We start from the raw sequence: 22,052 nt of genomic DNA on the forward strand, positions 1-22,052 counted from the left end.
CTGATATAACGCAGTTAAAGACAAACATTAGTTCCCATTAGTTAATAAGACCAGGTATATTGAATACAGAGTTTTATGTGTAGTATTTGTATTGTTTGTTCATGTGTAGTTAGTGTGTGTCAAGTGCTGACCAATTCACATCTGACCAACAAGACATGACAGCTGGCTGCTACTCTTTGATTTCAGAAGTCAAAACTGTCAGCAGAAGCATGTCAATGTTACAAAATAGTTCTTTCTCTCAACTGTTTCACCAAGAGACAAACAAAGAACAATGAATATTACTCATCTTAAAGAGCTACAAATGACCTAAACTACTCGAATCTGGACCTCCACAGCTCCTTCAAGACAAAAGCCAGCTGACTGCTGTGGAAGGTGTTCTCATGTTTGGCTGAACTGAACTGTGTCGCCTCCGAGCCACATTGACAACAAGCTGAAATGTTCATGGAACACACAACGTGAATTGGCCGAGCTCCCCTAAGCTCTTCCTTTTGATCCTAATAAAGCTGGAGGCTTCTGCTGCATCCTTGATATGTTTTCTCTGTAAAGGCCTCGCCATCTTCAGGTCTGTCTGGCCCCAGCAGAACAGACATGCCTTGTGTCCCACGCTCCTTCCCTGTCCTCCCTTTTTGTGCCAGTTTTTATGGTCACAGTTGATTTTGTTTTGTCCGTCTTTCGTTTCTTCTTTTCCTAATTTATGTTTTCTAATAGTGCACTTGCCTATTGGCTGATCATTTATGAATCGACGTCTGTACCTTTAACGTTGTCGTGATCGCTGAAAACTTTTAAATATTAGTAGTTTTGATTATGTTTTAAAAGCTGCTTAGAGCTAATGTTAAGAATTATAATTTGTAGTTAATCTCTAATAGCATTAGATTTAGGTGTTCACAATGTTTTAAACTTGTTCATCCACAGCTTATTATTGTACGTCTTCACTAACAGACACATGCAGTGTGTGCCTGTCTGTTTTATTAACTATTATTTTTCACTGCGCATTTACTGCTTCTTTTTGCACTTCCGTCAGATGCTAAAACTTTATTTCGTTGCCCTAGTACTTGTACGTACTTGTACTGCAATGACAATAAAGTTGAATCTGAAAAGTGACCAGCATTATTTATATATATATATATATATATATATATATATATATATATATATATATATATATATATATATATATATAGAAATAAACCCTCAAGGAGTTAGCGAGAAAGTCTGTGTGTCCGTGAGGGGGGAGATTGGGATTGGACCTCAGATTTTGACCAGATTTAAGGCAAAGAAAAAACGAGTGAGGCCATAATCTGCTTGTGGGCTCCTGACTGATATCAGAAGTGAATCAGGACCTTTCAGGGCCTCAGAATCTTTGTAACGTTGTGAAGTGAAAACCTCTTTAGTGGAAAATGCACTTTAGTGGATCTTCATGTTTTCACTTCATTTAAAGGATAAGAGGGTCTTCAGTTGATGAAAGGATATTAAACCTTTTCTGACAGTACAGGCAATGCTCAGTCGTCTTTGCTCCTAAGAACCAGGGTTGTACTCGAAAGCAACTTTAGCCAGATGTGTTTCAGCATCTGTTACGGCTTTTGTCCTCTTGCTGTAGACTAACACACATCTAATTGTTCTGCCTTTAATTATTCCAATTACCGAATTTACAAACTGTGCCAAAGGTTCTGTTAGGCTTAAACAACGCTGCCATCTGGTGGCAGGTACCACATATGCTTTCATATGACTGTGATGCACTGTGGCCCCTGATTTGTCTTTGGTTTGGTTTCAACCTGTATCAACAATTTGACCCAAAGACAATATCCTCTTTGCGTTGGGTTTTCATTGCATTTTGTTTTAATGTTCTTTTGGCCGTTATTGGAGAGGGTCAACATGTAGCAAAGCAACTCGGCCTTGGTTCCACTGGGCTCACTTTCAATCAGAGGATCGGTAGTTCAAGCCCCGACTCCGCTAGTCTATGTTGATGTGTCCTTGAGCAAGACACTTAGCCCCATATTGCTCCCCGTTGCTGTGTCTACGGTGTATAGAGCAAACATGTAAGTCGCTTTGGATAAAAACGTCAGCTAAATTAAATGTATGCCTGAGGGGACACACAGCCTGAGGGGACACACAGCCTGAGGGGACACACAGTCTGAGGGGACACAGATTCTGAGGGGACACACAGTCTGAGGGGACACAGATTCTGAGGGGACACACAGTCTGAGGGGACACAGATTCTGAGGGGACACACAGTCTGAGGGGACACACAGTCTGAGGGGACACAGATTCTGAGGGGACACACAGCCTGAGGGGACACACAGTCTGAGGGGACACAGATTCTGAGGGGACACACAGTCTGAGGGGACACACAACCTGAGGGGACACACAACCTGAGGGGACACACAGTCTGAGGGGACACACAGCCTGAGGGGACACAGATTCTGAGGGGACACAGATTCTGAGGGGACACACAGCCTGAGGGGACACACAGCCTGAGGGGACACAGATTCTGAGGGGACACACAGCCTGAGGGGACACAGATTCTGAGGGGACACACAGCCTGAGGGGACACACAGCCTGAGGGGACACAGATTCTGAGGGGACACACAGCCTGAGGGGACACACAGTCTGAGGGGACACAGATTCTGAGGGGACACAGATTCTGAGGGGACACACAGCCTGAGGGGACACAGATTCTGAGGGGACACACAGCCTGAGGGGACACAGATTCTGAGGGGACACACAGCCTGAGGGGACACACAGCCTGAGGGGACACAGATTCTGAGGGGACACACAGCCTGAGGGTACTGAGGGTATTCGGGGCTGATATCATCAGAGAACCAGGGTAGAAGTAGAGTCAGGGGCCCCTCATGGCAGGCTGTTGGATGGCCCCAGCTCCTGAGGTCCGCCGCTCAGCCCGTCAACAACAAACAGCACTGACTGCTTAGAATAAAAGGGCTGTCATTTGGACTTTGTTTGTCTTGGTATTTTCACCACATCTTGCAATTAATTAAGGCTGGTCTTGTTTTCAGATTGTGTTTTGAATATGTCAACTAGTTTCTGACTACATACTTAATATTTATATGAGATTAAATATTTGAATCAGGGATTTTTTTACTTTGTGTTCCTTTGAAGGATAATTGTGAAAGATGTTTATTTCTCTGGCTGCACCTGTCCAGGTGAGCCCTGCCTTCGCCCAATGTCAGCTGGGATCGGATCAGGGTGGTGTTTGAGGCTGTTTCAAGAACCCTTACAGCCATATGACTGGTAGGTCACCATGGATACAAACATTAACATATGCCATGTTAAGTACATTTAAAACGCACAAGAAAGCACAAGCCAACACATCAATAGGTGTTTAAAACTGTTACGGTGTCCTCTTTTCAATATATTGGACAACGCTTTCATGAAACAGTGCTCTCAGATGTTGAGTTCTGTCAGACAGAGAAGTGTGGGTGGAAGCCAGTACAGACTAGAAAGCTTTTTATTAAAATTATTTACTAAAATCATAACATCATAAACACAGCCATACATTCATTCAGTGGGCATTGAACATTCACGAGGAAATACAACATTCTAGAAAAATCACTGAGAAACAAAAGACTTTCAAGCCTTCAAATTAAACATTCAAATGTGTGATGGAAAATGGAAAATAAACTTAGATAAACATTTACCTTTGACAAAAAGCAATGAGCCACGACTGGCAAGTAAACATTACTGAAGGTAAACCCCACCTGAGATAGGTTTCAGAGTTAGATGGACCCCTGCTGTATCTTCCCTGACAAATGACCTGGAGAAGCTTTGATGGACAGATTGCACCCAGATCCCTAAACATACACCACTCGGTGATTCCCTAAAGCTTGTGCAGTCACCAGTGGTTTAACTTAATTGGAACTTCTGGAAAGTGTGGTCTATGTATGCTGTGCTCATCAATGGGAATGAGAAAATTCTACTCCAAGATTAGATTGAAAATACCAGTTTTTTTAACATTTCAATTTGGGGTGGATTTTTAGGACAAAAGATTGAGTTGCTGATAATTAGACCTGATTTCATAGTCAACTATTTAGATTTCAACAACGTGGTGCAAGTTGCCACAGATCACCCCAGCATCTTCATAATGGGCACAGTTATGTGTCCCCACGCCAGCATGTTGGCAGACCAGCAGGCTGGACTCGGTTCCTTCACACTGAACATCATCCAGAAGAATCTGCAGATCTGTCCCCTCCCCGAACTCTGAGTTCTTGGCTGCCTTCAGAGCATACCTGAAGCCCAGCTGCCGGCACACCACTGCAGCATTCTTGATGGTCCATAGGTCGTCACACACGGTGCCCCAGTCCCTGTTAACGTAGATCTCCACTCGTCCACGATCGCTGCGACCCTGTTCATCCCCAACCAGCCTCACCACTCCATTCTGGAGCTCGGGTGTACTTTCAGTTCTGGATTTGCCCTTCATGCGTCTGCCTTTCCGCCTCGAATGTCTTGGTGATTTGGTGGTAGTTGTGGTTGGTAGCGGGGTGGTCCCCTCTGGTCCTCCTAGACGATCAGTGAGCTCTTGGAGCCAGTTGAAGGACTCTGTGGGTTGTGGCTCAGGCTGGATTTTGTTTGGTGGCTCAACACCAATTAATGCTAAAGGAGAATGAAAAAACAAGACCAAATGTGAATATAACCAGTGGCGGGCCGTGCATTTTCGACCTTGGCCTTCAGTGCCGTATAGTCCACATTAGGTTCGGACTGGAAAAAAAAAGTGTCCCGGGAGTTACTGTCAGACCGACCCATGTATTGAACACAGCGCGTTCATACAGACTGTCATGTGTGGACAGCAGACGGTCACACTGCTATACGGCCGATCTTTTTTGCAGTATTACGGGCATGGAGGTCACACGGGGTATGTGGACCGACCTGCGGTGCTATTTTACCACTTTGACTAGGAAAAAAAGGCGTTTTATGGTGCGTTTGGTTACTTTCTTCTTTTTTACGGTATTGTAGCAATTTAAATGAGGTTAAACAACCATGTGGTTGCAGAGATAATTAAGGTGCCTTTTTTTTTGTCAGAAAATGAGGGGTGACCAACAATGTTCCCTCTAATTTTTTTTTTCTGAGCGCACATTTCATCACTGTGAGCAATTCTCAACCACGCGACCTGCCGAAAATGACCACAAGCCTGCGCTAGCCACAGGGGATTCAAAGAGATGACAGCAAATGCATCAATATGTATACAAGGTTGATATTGATTCAATATCCTTTATAATGGCTGGGCTTTGGGAACATTTTAATGATGGTGTTTTACCAGTCAGTTTAGTTGAACTTAAAGGATCTTTGTTGAACTTCAATAAGGGGAGGTTATGACTGGTTCACTGGTTATGACTGATAATGATATATATATAAAAAATAAAAGTATCAAAGGTGTTTAGTCATTTCTCAGCAGGTACAACATTTAAGTGGAACTTCATTGAAAGAAAAATGCTAAATACAGTGCTTAACAATAATTATAGGCCTATTAAATTGACATGGTGTCATTTTTCCTAAAGGTAGCCTATATAAACAATTTAATAACTTCATATTCTTCATATTTAAATATGTCTGAAAGTGTCATCCTACCTGTGTCAGTTTGGACTATTTCATCTAGCCACTCATGTTTGAACGTTAGGCAGACCTTTTTCTGGGGCGCCTGCTCTGCTTTCTTTTCTCCATGGTAGCCTATAGCTGCTGGAGCAGGGCCCGCCAAGAGGAGCCTAAACAGCGCCGGCCCGAGCTCATGTGGCGCTCTGGGCGAGCTTCACTCCTGGCGCCCGGAGGAGGACAGCGGGGGTGGGGGGTGCTAACGGAGGCAGAGCGCTAGCAGAGGTACAGAGAGCGCATGTCGAGAAACGGGACGCTGATTGGCCAAGAAGACTCGACACGTCAAAGATCTTATTATTGTGGAGATGGCTCACTCCTATCTCAGAAACACTGGCGCAAAAAAGATTTTTAACCCCTGAAAAAAAATCGTTTGTGCGGTCTGAAAAATCTATTGCGCGGCCACTTCGACTGGCCTGCGCGGCCGCGCACGCACACAGCTTAGAGGGAACACTGGTGACCAATCACAGCGCACGTTAATGGTCACGCTGAGCCCTGTGGCGAAACACACGTCCATAATGCTAGAAGGCCTCTCCATGTAGTTTAAGCCGCTAATCTGATGAAATGTGATTGGATGAGCGCTCTTAACCAGATCCTTAACCAGCGGCCACGCAGCAGGCTGGAAGCTGCAGGCTGAAGGCAGAGCAACAGAGGAAGCTGTGGAATGAGAAAATAAGCTAATAGGGAAAAATAATTATAATACATGGTGTATTTGTGAAAAACAATTACATTTATATAATAGCTATACATTTGTGATTCTGTTTAGGCCAATGGAGAAGCCTTAGCAGGCCATGACGGCTCGCCACTGATATAAACTAATGAATGTCACAGATTGAATTTGTTTTACTACTAGTCAGTAGTAGTGAGGTCGTGAACTCACTTTCCTGGGGAACAAACTTGATGAGGGTGCTTTTCACTCTGACAGGAAGAGGGTCATAGTGACATCGTCTCGGTGGAGCACGTCTGAAAACAAGGAACAAAACTGAATGAAATATTGTTGCACATAAGAGAAGACAATGCAAGCAGGCGGATACATACAAAATGTGTACCAGTCTTTTAATATGGAGCAGCTCAAGTCACAATAGAGTGAGAGCAGAGAGAGCCTCTCACAGCCAACACTGCTTCATTTACAGTTGTGTTTTTTATCAAAATAGAGACCGGCAATGTTACCTCCATATTCAGCGAAGAAAAACACTGATCTAAACTTACATTCAGGCCAAGTATGACCCTGATACTACAAACCCCTCGCGCTCACAGAGAAGGACAAGATTGTGTTTGTAGTAAGGAACAGATATATGTCGATTTCATAGAACTCTACATACCATCTATGCAGTGAGCAGTTATTGTACAGACACATTACACAAGTTTCCTTTGTGTTATAATGGTGGAAAAACAAGTAAGAAAAACAAAGTAATGATTATGTTACTCACTGTTTAAAACCCGGTCTCTGCCGCAACCTGGACTGTTCCATGTCACCCCTAGTAGTGCCAGTAATGGACTGAACCATCTGAACTGACTAAGTGGTGTACGCTTGCAAAAAACTATACCAATGCACATGCTCTGCTGAAACTGAAATATACCTGAAATAGTCCTAGACAGTGTTGTTGAAGAAGACTGTGGACAGTCGTGTCTTCATCATAGTCAGTCACCTGCACCTTCTAACAGCAGGCAGAGTTCCTATTACTCACCTGGAGGGGTCCACCACTTTGTAAATGACTCCTGAAGGTGATGTGGCACTCGCTATCCCAGTTGACATGAAGTACAGCTCGCCTGATGGAAAGAACAACAACAAGATGACATTACACATCGACAAATTACAGCTGGTGCAGAACTCCAGATGCGTTGGGAGTTTGAGGGTGGCCATGTGTTCATGCATTACCAGCTTCGTCCTCTGCAAAGGAGATGATGTACTGCTGGTAGTTGTTGATGAGTCCGGGGAAGGCACAGGTCCGGCCCCTCCCCATACATATCTCATTGTATTTCCAACTCCCTGTGTTTCTGTCCTCCCGCAGACTCATCAAACGCCTGGAAAAAAATAACATAATTAAATTACAGTAGAGACGATCCAAAAGACAATTATGAAATTACACTTTAAACGTGAACATATATGAAGAAAATAGATCCTGGAAAATGCCAAACAGAACCTGAGCCACACTCTCCACCAGGACCCCCACTGGGTTCCATTCGGGTCCTGTTTATACACATTATAAAAGTACTGCATTCAAACTCAAGTAAAAGTACAGAGGCAAAAGGTACTTAAAGTAATAAAAGATGAAAGTATTCAGTATACATTCAGTGTTTTCATATCAAACATACTGGTTTATTATCACATATGCAGAACACAAACCCTAACATTTAAGAGCATTTTATTTTGAGCTACTTTATATAATTATCATAGTGTTTTATACTTCAGAAAAGGCAATTCTTAAAACAAATGTTTTCTGCTTTATAAAGAACTCCACCAGAAGGCAAATAAGTGCTAATTTACTCGCAATTAGTTCACAGACTTCACGCCAATTCAGAATTCCTCAAATGCAGGTATTGCAGGCATTAACAAACTCTTACGCCAGTGATGTCAGGCTCACGTCTGACATCACCATTCCTCAAAAGCGTTTAATAGCAACAACAGACGTTTCTGAGGTTGGTGTTATTTTGAAGAAATATTTACCAGATCCAACCTTACCCGCTCATGAAGTCTCCAAATATGTACATGCCGTTCATGTTGGGGTATTCACAGCCTCGGTACACATAGCCACCAGTCACTGACTTGCCCATCTTGTGAGGGTACGCATAAATAGGGAGGACATCATCTGTGAAAAATCCCAAGGCTCATTGTTGGTATTGTTGAGTTTCTACTTCATCTCCTTTAGCCATTTATTTACAATGAAGCCACTCGTTTACTTAATTAAACATTACAATATGTGTGAAAGTAGATGTCAAGGTAAATACATATATTTTTGTATTATTTGTAATAATATGATTATACGTCCAACTGACCTCGGAATGCTGTCAGTGTGGGGTCCCTTTTAGGGCTATTTTTAGCAAATATTATTGGAAACAAGCGTAGCAATCCCACTATAATGCCATGATGACAGTTATACATAGTAGAGAGAACAATGTTGTTTCTACTCATCTGAAGTGACTTGTGATGCCTAATGCCTATTACTTATTACCCAATGCCTATTACCTTATGCCTGATGCCTAATACCTATTACATAATGTCTAATACTTGATGCCTAATACCTATTACCTAATGCCGGATGCCTATTGTCTAATGCCTGATACCTAATGCCTATTGCATAATACCTAATACCTCATGCCTGATGCCTATTACCTAATGTCTAATACCTAATGCCTTTTACCTAATGTCTAATACCTAATGCCTTTTACCTAATGTCTAATACCTAATGCCTTTTACCTAATGTCTAATACCTAATGCCTTTTACCTAATGTCTAATACCTAATGCCTATTACCTAATGTCTAATACCTAATGCCTTTTACCTAATGTCTAATACCTAATGCTTATTACCTAATGTCTAATACCTAATGCCTTTTACCTAATGTCTAATACCTAATGCCTTTTACCTAATGTCTAATACCTAATGCCTATTACCTAATGTCTAATACCTAATGCCTATTACCTAATGTCTAATACCTAATGCCTATTACCTAATGTCTAATACCTAATGCCTTTTACCTAATGTCTAATACCTAATGCCTATTACCTAATGCTTAATGCCTGATGCCTACGGCCTATTACCTAATGCCTGGTGAGCGGCGCTGAACTGCTGCATCTCTCACCCGTTTCCTATCCACACAGACTGCGCTGCTGCTACAGTACTTGCTTTCCAAGTTTGCCTTTTATAACATACACACAGTCCTGGCCTTCATTACAACACAGTTGGATACTCTGCTGATGCAGTCAAAAGAGGAAACCATTGGACCGACCAGAGCACGCCTACCTAGCGAGCTGTTAGCACACAGCTTCTTGTCGTAGCAAGAGAAGCCTTCCTTGGCTCTCCATCCGAAGTTTCGACCTTTCTCAATGATGTCAATTTCTTCAAACTTGTTCTGGCCCACATCCCCGCAGAAGATACGCCCTTTGCCCTCTTTGGTCCATGGGTCACCCCGATCCACAGAACACCTCCACATATTGCGGACCCCGTAAGCATAAATCTCAGGTCGTGCCCCCCGCTCGTGAATGAAGGGGTTATCTGGAGGAATTCTGTACAACGGGCCTCTCTCATTGTCATTCACATCAATGCGGAGAACTTTACCCAACAGAGCTGACCTAAAGTAGATGTGGTAATATGGAAAAAGTCAGATTTGATCCCAAATGCAAAGAAACGTGCAATTACTCTTTAAAAAAAAAAAAACTAACTTTCTATATTATGACTAAAATATGGATCAGATTGTAGCCCAATAAGATTCTTTGCCAAATATTCTAAAATTGGGAATATTCTTGATTGCTTCAGATCATTTGAGGTGTCTAATTTCAGAAACCTTTGTGGACATCTTACTTGTTCTGGGCATTCCCATATTTTCCGAAGGGATCTCCTGCCATTCCACCATCCCCTGTGAAAACATACAAGTAGCCATCATCTGCAAATAGAAGTTGCCCTCCATTGTGGTTGGATGCTGGTTCATCAATCTCCAGAATAACCCTGAAAGGAAAGTGGACATGAAAAATAAGGAAAGACAAAGAGCTGGTATTGGACCATTGCTATTTGCTAACCTAGATCAGTCCATACCTACCGCTCAGAGGCATGATCCACCACATTCATGTCTTTGGCTGAAACATGGAACTCACTAATCCTGATCCTCTCATCAAAACCCACCTCCACTGAGTAATACACATAGAGCTTCCCATTGTATTTGTACTTGGGGTGAAAGGTGAGTCCTAGAAAGCCTCTCTCGTCACCTTCCCATGAAGACGTTAACACCACCTCAGTAATGTTCAAAAATGGTCTCTCCAGTTTGGACCGATCAGGAAGATAAGTCCACACCAAACCTACTTGTTCTGCCACAAAGAACCGATGTGTGCCATCGTTGGCATGTACCATGACGAGCGGGTTCCGCAGCCCGTTCGCAACTTCTTCCAGGCACAGCTGCAGACAGCCGTCAGAGTCGGACTGAACCCGGCCCAGATTCTGGGTGAGCTTCTGGCTGCTGAGGAGGTTAGGGTAACAGTAGTCCACATCATCGAGCTTCAGATACTGGCAGAGACGTGTCTGGTCCTCTTTGACTTCGGATGTGTGTGGGTCGTCAGACAGGAAAGGGATGGCGGCGCTGCACTTCTTCCAAAACTGGGAGCAGTAGTCAGGACAGAGGCCAGGGATGGTCCTGACTGGGGTGCTCGGGTCCTCCGCATCAAAGAGGTGAGCTGCATATGGAGAGCATTCCTGAGCAGATAAAGAAGAGAGGTGTGGAGGGGAGGCAATAAAGAGAAAGACTGAGTATAATGTGTAGGTAGTAGATATTTTATTAAATAATGTGCATTAACAGTTTTTTGGTCCATTTTATCACCTACCAAGTGGATATTTTAAACTGTGTAGCACACGATGGTCTGATTACACATCCAACAGGATCTACATTTGTATTCGTTTGAAGTCATGTTTCTGTCCACCTGATGGACATACAATTGATTTGAGATATTTTTTGTCTTCATCATATCCTGAAACACAGTATGTTACCCAGCTAGTCACTAACTGTTGGGTAGTGTGCAGTGGGTTTGTCAGAGCTTTTCTCTGAAAAATGCTACCTGCTGCTGCTGAAACCGGCTTGATGAACGCCAGGTGTCAGGTGTAAAGGATTTGTGGGTTCATCACCACAACCGACTCCTTTCACCTAACACAAAGTAATCCGATCAATAGTGAACTAAAAATATTGATTGGAGCAGCTTTAATGAGATGAATTATTCTGATTTGTTTTTTTAGCATATTTATTAGATTAGATTGTAAAACTGTCAAATAGGTTAATTATCTAAAAAATGCTGAGTCCCTTCTTTTGCAATATTTTAAAATATTGCAAAGGAAGGGACAATAATAATTTCAATGATATAGCAGTTAAAATAATACAAGGCATGTACAAAGCCTGCTATGGAAACGTTGGTTCCGTCGTCAATAAGTAACGAACAAAACCAACCAAATGTCAATAGGCTAGTCGATGTTTTATGTCACATTTAAGTGCACGCAAGCTTATAATGTTTTGTTTACATTTTTAAGTTTTAATTATACAGAATACTAAGGACAGGTTATTGTTATATGTTGGTGTCAATTTGCCAGCAGATACATATAGTAATTAAGGCATATTTCCTTCAAAACGTTATGTGAAACTCCTTCACATACGAAGGGGAAGTGCCCTTTCTCCACAGTGTAGACGTGCATGAACACAAGAGCACCACCAACAAGACAACCAGAAATGAGTGATGTGACAAGCAATTTCCAAGTTTGTTCCCTGATGAAGAAACGTTTATAAATACAAACAAAAATGTGCTAAATAGAGAGTGACATGGGAGGGAGCTGTATAAATACAGTTGCATAATCAACATCCCAGAGGAATCAGTCTTGATGACTTCATTCCGCTCATCAGTAACTTCTTAACACATTTAACACACACATTTAACACATTTACTGTCACGTCATTCTGTTGCACTTCTCCGGCGTAATGCTGCCAGTGTGTCGCTGCTCGCTCACGCTAATGGCGCATGATGGAGACGAAGCAACGACCTTTGTCCAGCAGCCTACCTGGCAGAGCAGCTCCAGCACGAACCCAGCACAGCTGGCATATCCATGATAATCAAAATGATCCATAATCTGGTAGTACTTTGTCATCAGGTCCTGGTCCCTCTGATAGTCACAGCAGCCAAACTCCTTGTACATTACGCAGAACTGCAGCTCCCTGAGCGGGCGGAAGGGCGGCTTGAAGTCCAAACACTGCGGGTGCGCCAGTCCCGGAGCGGCGCTCAGCGCCAGCACACAGCACAGGGCCGCCGGCGAGAGCCACAGTCGACCCGTTCCGTAGCACCGCGGCATGATGGCGTGCGTTGGTTGGAGATCATGGAAGGTACAGTTGTGCAGACGCGACTTCCTGTGTGCACTTTGCTCCGACCCGTCTGCGTTATGTGGCTCTGACGTGCGGACCGCTGGGAACCAACCCGGGAGCCGGACTCACCCAGCGGCTGACCCGGGCACAGCACACGAGAGGGGAGGCTGCAGACCAGCTTCTACTACGACACTGCTGCTAGTACTGGTACCACTATCACCAGTAGAGTTAGTAATAGTGACGTCACCATCTCCAAGAACATCCCTGTCCTGATCCTAGTATTTTGCCTTTGGACTCTCAATGAAAACAATGCATGTCAGTCTTCTTCATCACAATCAGAGCACCGCTCACGTGGGACTGTGGCTTCTTCTGTTATTCTACTTGAAGCGTCATCTTTTGCAACATATTGTTGTTGAGGAATCATGCGTGTCAGCTCCTGCTGCCCAGCAGAGGGCGGCCTTGCCCAATGTGAGTCGTTTCACTTCTGGATAGTCGCCATAACTGTATTAATATTGATGGGAATACTGATATATAAATATCAATAGGCTAGTCTATTTTTCAAATCCAGGTCATGGAATGGGGAAATATGAATGTATTTAAAATATGCCTCTGGGACCGCTTCATTAAATACATTTGTATTTAATGAAGCCACTCATCATGCAAACCATCCACTCATCATACAGCCTTCAACTGATGAAGTGCACTTATTTTAGCTAAAGTATTCATGGAGGCGTTTAAGATAAATTGATAAATCAATCATTTGAAACAAAGCAATGTGTTCATGTTATACTGTACTGTTTTGTGTTCCAATGGAAGTCTTTGTGAGCTTGAAAACAGATTAAATAGTACATTTAACATCACTACATTAATAATGAGAGTAAGAGTGCGAATCATTAACAGTTTCACAAGCCTATATTGAGACTAGTGACCTTCTGGAAGCCTGTTTATGAATGATTCCCATATTCCAGATGTTGCTTGCTTGGTATTTCCTGATGAAGAAATATCAAGTCAGTTGTTGATTTTAAAATTAGGGTGGATAAATGTGGCACACTTTTTGCAATTCGAAATTGTGTACCATATGTCCATATGAAGCCAATACATAAAAACACATTACGGAATCCCTAAAATGTTTTCTTATTAAATCAGGGGATCTTTTTCAGTATTGTATTCGAAGGAAAATGTCACAAATATCAGTGTTTCTTGTGCCAAATCTTTTCAGATTTTTGATCTGGGACAGTAATGCTGAAATCTGGGACACGAGTTAAAAGGCTGAGAAAAGCCAACCTTCATTCATACAAACTCAGAGAGGACTCTCAGGAACGGACAGAGGGCAGCAAAACAATGGTGAGCAGCATCGTCCTTCGATCAGAGGATCGGCGGTTCGATCCCAGGCTCGTCCGTGTCGATGTGTCCTTGAGCAAGACACGTAACCCTACATGTCTCCTGCAGCTGTTCTACGGTGTATGAATGGTTGATAATCTGATGTAGCTCCTCCCATCAGTGTGTGAATGATGGAGTGTTAAAGCGCTTTGAGTGGTCGGAAGACTAGAAAAGTGCTGTACAATTATGGGTCCATTTACCATGCTGTATCGGCTAATGTCTGTTGAATTTAATAAAATAGTTTTATTAGAATTTTATTTTATTTTGAAATGTCTCCGGGCCCTGGTCATTCAGGTAGCAGGCTTGACAAACTACCTTGGACATCCCTGTCTAGCAACTTCATCCAGCTCCTCCTGCTGGATGCCATGGTCAGACCCGGCCAAGACGACATATTAATTCCACCTGGGTCTCCTTCAAGTTGGATGTGCCTGTATCTTCAGATGTCCAAAAATATCCAACAGATTATATAAATAACAAACTATTGAATTTGACTTCAGACTCTAGTCCAGGATAACATAGTTTGTCCTTTAGCACCATACGTTCTAGCTACTGAGAGTTCCATGTTCACAACATCAAGATACTAGCTAACCACTGGAATTTTGTGAGAGTATGTGGGGGACTCTTTTTTTGCGGCTATTCGGCCGGGTTGTTAGAAGGGCTTTTAATGCTGTGATAATTTTATCAAGGACAAGTAATTTAGGAGCTGTACAGTTGGGGTGCATGGAACAATACATAAATAGAATCAAAAAGGAGCATACCATTTCCCCCAAAAAGTTACATCTTTGCAAACGCAAAACATGTGCATAAAAGAGCCCTTCTGTTCAAAGAGTACATATTGGTGATGGAATTGTTTTTCATTGAAAAACGTTTGAGTGAGATCGGTTTGATGAAAGAAATGTTGATGGATCTGCCGATGATGTTTTTTTTAGAGGTTTCAGTTTGACCCTTTCAGGAAGTACAGACTCCTGAAACTCAAGAAGAACAGACCAGTTATAAACCCTTCTCCATTTTTAGCAATCTCTTCATTCCATTCACTTTGCCCATGAATACTCCGTTTGAGTTTGTCCATGTCCTCGTCTACAGGAATATTTGTTCTCACTTCCCGGGTCACTCGATTCTCACTGTAAGTTCTCCTCTCACTTTTCATTTCCTTGCAGATACATTCCATAAACAGAGCTTTGTTTTTATATTCTTTATTTTTCAACAAGCTTCCATCTCTCCTAATCATAGACATTAACACCTGTCTAAGCTTTTTTTTTCAATTCTCTAGACAACACTATTGGGTGCTATTGTATTAAGTTCTGGTAGCATATTTTTAAATGCACCAATGCATGAATTAAATTCCTCTCTGGGCAATTCATTTCCCAAATGGGCCACTTGAGAAATTGGGACTGTTGTAGAGGGCCGAACCAATAGGCTGAACTTAATTCTGCTCAATATTAATTGTATTACTTTATTAAAAAAAACTGTAGATTATATGGTTTTGAGCTGCTACTGGTAATACATGTTACAATAAGGCTATGAAAATATGTATAATTTAACATACCTTTAAACCTTCACAAAAATACACAAGATGTATGTTAAAGACCAGCAAATTGCCTTCAAAGTAAAAGCAGTGCTGTTATATTGCATTTATGGCGTGCACCTTACTTATTTAGTTTACATTTTTTGATTGACCTCATGCACTGGCCGTGGCCACACCCGGCCCACGGCCGTATAATGCCCAGGTCTGCTCTATAGGGTATTTTTCTGGCCTTGAGGTTTTACAGCTGCACCATTTTCATGAAGGATTGTTTCATTTGATGTATCAGCCTTGTTGGGGCCATAATTAACTTACCAGAGCCAGAGCTGTTTCATAGGTAATGACAAAGATCAAGCGTGTAATCCTGTTGTAAAAACATTTCAGTGACATCATGGACACTTCCTCATGTCTCTTGTTTGGATGCCTAACTTCATTATCGACACATGTGGTTTGTCCACTGAAAGCCCATGTTTGTGTTTATAGCTGCAACATTGAAGTTAAGTGACTCAGTGTGTGAAACCTGTCTGAGGTCATGGTTTACCTTGACTGAAGATCTCGGCTTGTAGTCCTGCTGCTGTTTGTATTCAAGGGAGGAATTTTATGGTATCGCACCTGTTTGTTTGCTTTAAGCCATGACTCATTTACATCCGTGTTGTATTGTTATAGATAATTGTTGGCCATCTTGTTTGAATTTGTTGTTGCTAGTAATGATAGACCATGGAATAACAATGCAGTCATCTCTGAGCTTCTCAGCACACACGTGAGCTTGGTGCTTGTATTGCCTTGTTCTATTAAAAATGTAAAAGGGGAAACTCTGGCGCTTCAATGAATGGTTAAGAACTTTGAACAGGGGCAACTTGCAGTATGTGTCAGCCAGAGCTACTGCATGTGATACATTATTATGTGATATAGAATACAGGTTAGGAGCAGAGGTAAAACAGGCACCAACATTGTAGTGCCAGTTCTCCTGTAAACCCATGTCGGTAACACAATATTGGACATAAAAGGACTTCTAACTGCATTATCCAACTTTTGCTAAGCAATATCTCAGGGATTATGTAGAAGATATATTGCCACATCTTAAAGTAGTGATTTAAATGCTGTAAAACAATGATTACGGGTGGCTGTAGCTCATGGGGATGAGTGGTCGTCCTGCAACCACAGGGCGGCCGGCTCGATCCCCAGCCTCCCCATAGTTCACATGTCCAAGTATCCCTGAGCAAGACACTGAACCCTAAATTGCTCCCCGGGTGCTTCACTAGCCCACTGCCCCTTAAAATACCAAGGATGGGTCAAATGCAGAGAATACATGTCATGTATGTACTATGACAAATAAAGTGTCTTCTTACAAATACATAATCTAGACTTCAAAAGAAAGCAACGCTATATGCAAACTTGGGTTTTTGTTTCATATGCAAATATAATGCCTAGATGTCTTTTCATCTGCAAATCACCAAAAGTAGAAAGCTATTTATAAAAAATATAAATTAAAACCCATTTTAATTTATATGTATATCCTCAAAATCTGGTAACTCTTTAAAAATGCATTGTGTAGTGTAATAACACCACATTATGTAATAAATAGAAGAAATGTAATACATTTCCCCTTCATTACTTACACCTCCATGTTGTGATAAACTGCCACATGTTGTAATAAACACCCTGAACATGAAAATGTTCAAATGCATTTTTTAATAACCAATCAATTATAATGTCTTTGTTCATTAAAAAAACATTATAATATAACATTGTATGAATCATACTGACTAAACATATATTTTAAAACATACATTTAGTTCAGTAGATTAACCTTTTTAGATTTACCTGAGAGTTCGTAGAGGCAGAAACTGTAAAGACATATTGATCACAACATCTTCACCGTTCGGTGAGGTTCCCGTTTAATTGAGCATTCAGTTTAAAATTGGTTAAATTTACCTACACCCTCCCCATCAGTCCCAACAGCCGCTCCTGTACGGTCTGTATCTGGGTTTTTTGATCCATCTGTAAAAACATGCACATGTTCTGCGTATTTTTCATGTGCGTATTCATAGAACTCGTTCACCAGGTCAGCGTTCTTTCGGTTTACTTTAACTTGTAGCAACTCCATGTCCACCTCTAGCTCTTTATGTAACCACACAGGAGTTATTGGCCAAATGACAGTAGTGATAAACTCTGTCAGAGACTCCCTTCTTGCTTCTTACTGCTGCTTCTCCTATCCAGCCAAAAATAGTCTTTGGTACCGTTTGCCTTTCCCAACAAGCGTCTAGTACTTTTTTGTTGGATGATTGTCTTCATGACCTCTCAGATTTACCCAATAATTTATGAACAGTTGTTTCCTGCGAAGACATAATGGCATTTCTCCTGTTTCTATTTGGATGGCGCACACCGGCGATGTTCTTACTGCACCTATACAAATTCTGAGGGCCCTGGTCTGGATACCATCCAGCTGCTAAAGTGTAGTTTGTGATGCTGACCCATATGCTATACTACCATAATCTGGCTTTAATTAAAGCTTTGTATATGTGTATCAGGGACCTCTGCTCCCCAGTCCAACCCCACCTGCTCACCCTACTGCACTCACTCCCTTCTGCATCACCTCGTCAGCTCATTCTGTGCACCTGTTAGTCTCACCCACCTCGTCAGCGCTATCACTCTCACCTGTTCACTCTGCTGCGCTTACTCACTCACTGGTATATAAGCCCCAGCTTCACTCACTCACTGGTATATAAGCCCCAGCTTCACTCAGTCACTGCCAGATCGCTCTCCATGTTATGTCAGACCATCAGCATGTCTCCACTTGCCGCTCCCCGGTACGACCCTTCCTGTTTGAAAGTGATGGGTAGATGAGGCCTCATGAAGCGTTGTGGCACATTACCCGAACTGTATTGATACTGTGTCGGTACTGTGTCACTGTGTTGCTCAATACTGACACAGGTTATCTAAAAAAAATGATAAAACTGAATAACTTGTATGAAGTGGGTGCCGATAACTGTTGTGAAGAAGGTCCAGGCTGTGGGCTCAGTCGATTCAGCACATTCAGATTTCAGTCTCCTGACTGTTCACTGCATTTGGAGGAACTACGAAACCCGAGTGATTTAAATCTGGGCTCTAGAAGTGTTGATGGGGTCAACACACTTCATGACTCCAGACTGGAAGCAGTGTCTGTGACTCGTCGCCTCAGGTGTTCGTGGAGGTGTATTGCTGCCTGTGTGTGCAAATTTGAAGCGTTACGCTCAAGTGCATGATGGAGCATTTTCATCATGGGGACGACCTTTGACCCTGAAACTCTCTTCTCTTCAGACAACTCCACTGTAGCTTGATGGAAAGGAGCCAGCACAAGAAGTGTTTCTCCTGAGATGTAAACTCATCAGCCGTAAGTGGAGTTATGTCCGTGTTCAGTGAGGCGAGGGAAACCCACACTGGTTCCTTCTCCCCATGTAGCCTTGCCAGCCTCTGATATGCGCTGTTCCAGCGTGTTGGCACCTCATTGGTGAGTTTCAGGCTTGGCCGTCCCATCTGTTGCTGCACTTGAGCAAGCTTCTCTTTGGCTGTGGTGCTTGATCTGAAGTATGTTACAATTTGTGTCTGATGGATGTAAGTGTAGGGATTTGATCACATGATTTCTTTACTAATACATTTAGAGTGTGCAATGCAACTTGAATACTGAATTTGGAGATTTTTTGTGGATGAAACCATGTTTGGTGCTGCGTCGGACACGAGACACTTTACTTTATTAGTCATGGCCCAGTCATCCATCATGCCCCCTGTGACTCGGGCCAAATTGTCAGCAGTGTGACTTTGTGGAAAGTATTGCACTCTCAACACAGATGTACACAACTGCATATTGTCATGAATGTAGTGACGGGTAAGAGCCAAGTAAGCCTCCATGTTCACAGATGTCCACATGTCAGCTGTTAGACTCACTGCCACAGCTTCCTGTGCTTCCATTTTCACTCGTTCTCGTTCCTCATTTTTTTTGGCCACCATTTCTTTGACAGTCTGAAAATGAAACCAAATCAATATATTCAGTCATATTGCATTTGATTCCTTCCACCACCTGTACAAAACTTGTAGGGATATAACTTTGCTTCCTGGTGTGGCTGCCCAGTGAATACAATTGTGCAGGCGGTAAAAATTGTGTGATCTTTTTGCGGTCTGTTGCACCTGTGCTCTATCTATCACACACACACACACACACACACACACACACCATAATCAAACTCAAAAGACTACAACTAAGTACTAGCTAAATGCAAAACTGATCTAATTGGAGGACAACAGGAACCAGGGGGAGGACCCCGGTCCTCCCCCCTGGCCCTGCTGATGCAACCATGGCCCTGCTGATGCCCCTCCTCTCTACCTCCTTCTGCTTAATGGATTGTGGTTATCTGGATCATGGACCATGCCTACTACTCATTATGTGAATAATTTCTGTCATGTTCATGTAATGTGCTGTAACTCCGTTACGTTATTCATTCTGGTCACATGACATCTATTGCTTCTGTCCATCCGGGGAGAGGGATCCTCCTCTGTTGCTCTCCCTCAGGTTTCTTCCCTTTTTCTCTGTGAAAGGGTTTTTACTATCTTTATTGGGGGAGTTTTTCCTGATCCGATGTGAGGTCCCGGGACAGGAATGTCATGTGTAGATTGTAAAGCCCTCCGAGGCAAACTTGTATTTGTGATGTTGGGCTATACAAAATAAACTGAATTGAATTAATTAAAGGCAGAACTGACTAAAATGAAAAAAATGTGCCATCATGAAAACGTCAAAGTCACTTTTATTATCACTTTTGTGCAAACATGCAGAAGATCGAAAGTATGTTTCTCTTCTGTCCAACATATAGAGAATTGTGCAATGTAATAATAATAATAATAATAAAGTGCAAAAAACAGTTTAAAAGTTAAAAAAGAACAACATAGACAACATAAATTAGGAACTATTTAGACTGTGAAGGACTAAACTATAAATAAATGACTGTGACTCCTTAGCAGCATCCAGACATGTGAGTCTAGAGAGGAGGACGGAGTGGGGCGGTGGGGAGAGAGTTCAGCTTCCTGACAGCCTGGTGGATGAAGCTGTTGGACAGCCTGGTGGATGAAGCTGTTGGACAGCCTGGTGGATGAAGCTGTTGGACAGCCTGGTGGATGAAGCTGTTGGACAGCCTGGTGGTGGAGCTCGGAGGCTCCGGTATCTCCTACCAGAGGGCAGGAGGCTGAGGAGACCGTGTGAGGGGTGGCAAGGGTCGCTCACAATCAAGGTCACCTTGCGGGTGTGTTGTATATGTCCTGCAGGGAGGGGAGTGAGGCACCGATGATCCTTCCAGCTGCAGTCACTATGCGCTGCAGGGCTTTCCTGTTGTAGTCTGTGCAGCTTCCGCCCCACACAGTGATGCAGTTGGTCAGGATGCTCTCGATGGTGCCACGGTAAAAGGTGCACATGATGGATGGGGGGCTTCCTGCTTTCCTCAGCTTGCGGAGGAAGTATGTCAGCGATGTCGTGTTGTCTGTCCACGAGAGGTCCTCACTGATGTCCACCCCCAGGAATTTGGTGCTGCCGACCTGCTCAATGTCCGCACCGTTGATGGTCAGTGGTGGGTGTTGAGTGGTGGGTGTTGAGTGTGGCCTTTCTGCAAGTCAACAACAATCTCCTTGGTCTTGCTGCTGTTTAGCAGGAGGTTGACCTAACTAAAGAAACAACTTAAACCAAACACAAAACTGGTCAAACTAAATAAGATAAAGATCAGACTGACCTCAGCATGCTAAATCTCTCTACAGTCCAACATTTCAGTGGGCTACACTCACAGAAGTTTACAACTCTTGAAAGTTATTTTGCAAAGTTTGTAAAGTCGGTAGCAGTTTAAATATTATTTTCATGTAACAAAATCTACATGGAATGTGCAGTTTCCTTATTTGATCTGCCACCGTAACCTTCCAAATGACGTCACATTTTGTTGCACCAAAGGTTGATGATTCAACCTTTTTTTTTTTTCTGGACGAGCCTGTGTTTTGCAGCAGACCCGTGTGCTGGCACCCCAGTGAGTTGTCAGATTGGCTCCATTCAAATGAATGATAGAGCAGCTGCTGTCAGCCTAAAAGTGGCACCCCTACTGAGGCCATCCATACTAATATTTTTTAATGATCTCCGTCCATACAGGCATTTGGTTAATCATCATCATTGTTTTTGAAATTCTCGGCCAACCGTGAACTATTTAAAGTATTTTTTAAATGTTGACATTGGATCTTGTCTCTGACATTTGGTAATACGCATTGTGTTTAGTTTGCAGAGTCATTGGCAGCTCCGGTCTGTGTCCACACAAGTCTTGCACGCTAGCAAAGCAAATTCACAGCAACGGGGCTAACAATATTAGCCCAACAACTAGTAAACCACTGGAACTAAACAGCTACTGTGTCGGCCCATAAAGATATTGTAAATCACACTTCTGTTCAAGATTTGTAAATTGCTAACTATTCTAATCCAATGGCCATTTTTTCAATACAAATAAATGAAGT

General features: G+C 42.6%; 1 protein-coding gene across 1 annotated transcript; it reads right to left on the bottom strand.

Annotated features, from left to right (window-relative positions):
• Positions 1 to 3,445: 3,445 nt before the first annotated feature.
• Positions 3,446 to 12,630, bottom strand: hhipl1 (HHIP-like 1; the record flags this gene model as incomplete). Its single annotated transcript, XM_079214457.1, has 9 exons — positions 3,446 to 4,605; positions 6,476 to 6,558; positions 7,284 to 7,365; positions 7,475 to 7,620; positions 8,279 to 8,405; positions 9,559 to 9,887; positions 10,117 to 10,260; positions 10,352 to 10,998; positions 12,343 to 12,630. The coding sequence occupies 9 exons, from the start codon at positions 12,628 to 12,630 to the stop codon at positions 4,043 to 4,045; spliced, it is 2,409 nt and encodes an 802-aa protein (XP_079070583.1). The 3' UTR covers positions 3,446 to 4,042.
• Between the last annotated feature and the right edge of the window lie 9,422 nt (positions 12,631 to 22,052).

Source organism: Taurulus bubalis (genome assembly GCF_910589615.1).
Source record: "Taurulus bubalis genome assembly, chromosome: 1".
In the NCBI taxonomy this organism is placed as follows: Eukaryota; Metazoa; Chordata; class Actinopteri; order Perciformes; family Cottidae; genus Taurulus; species Taurulus bubalis.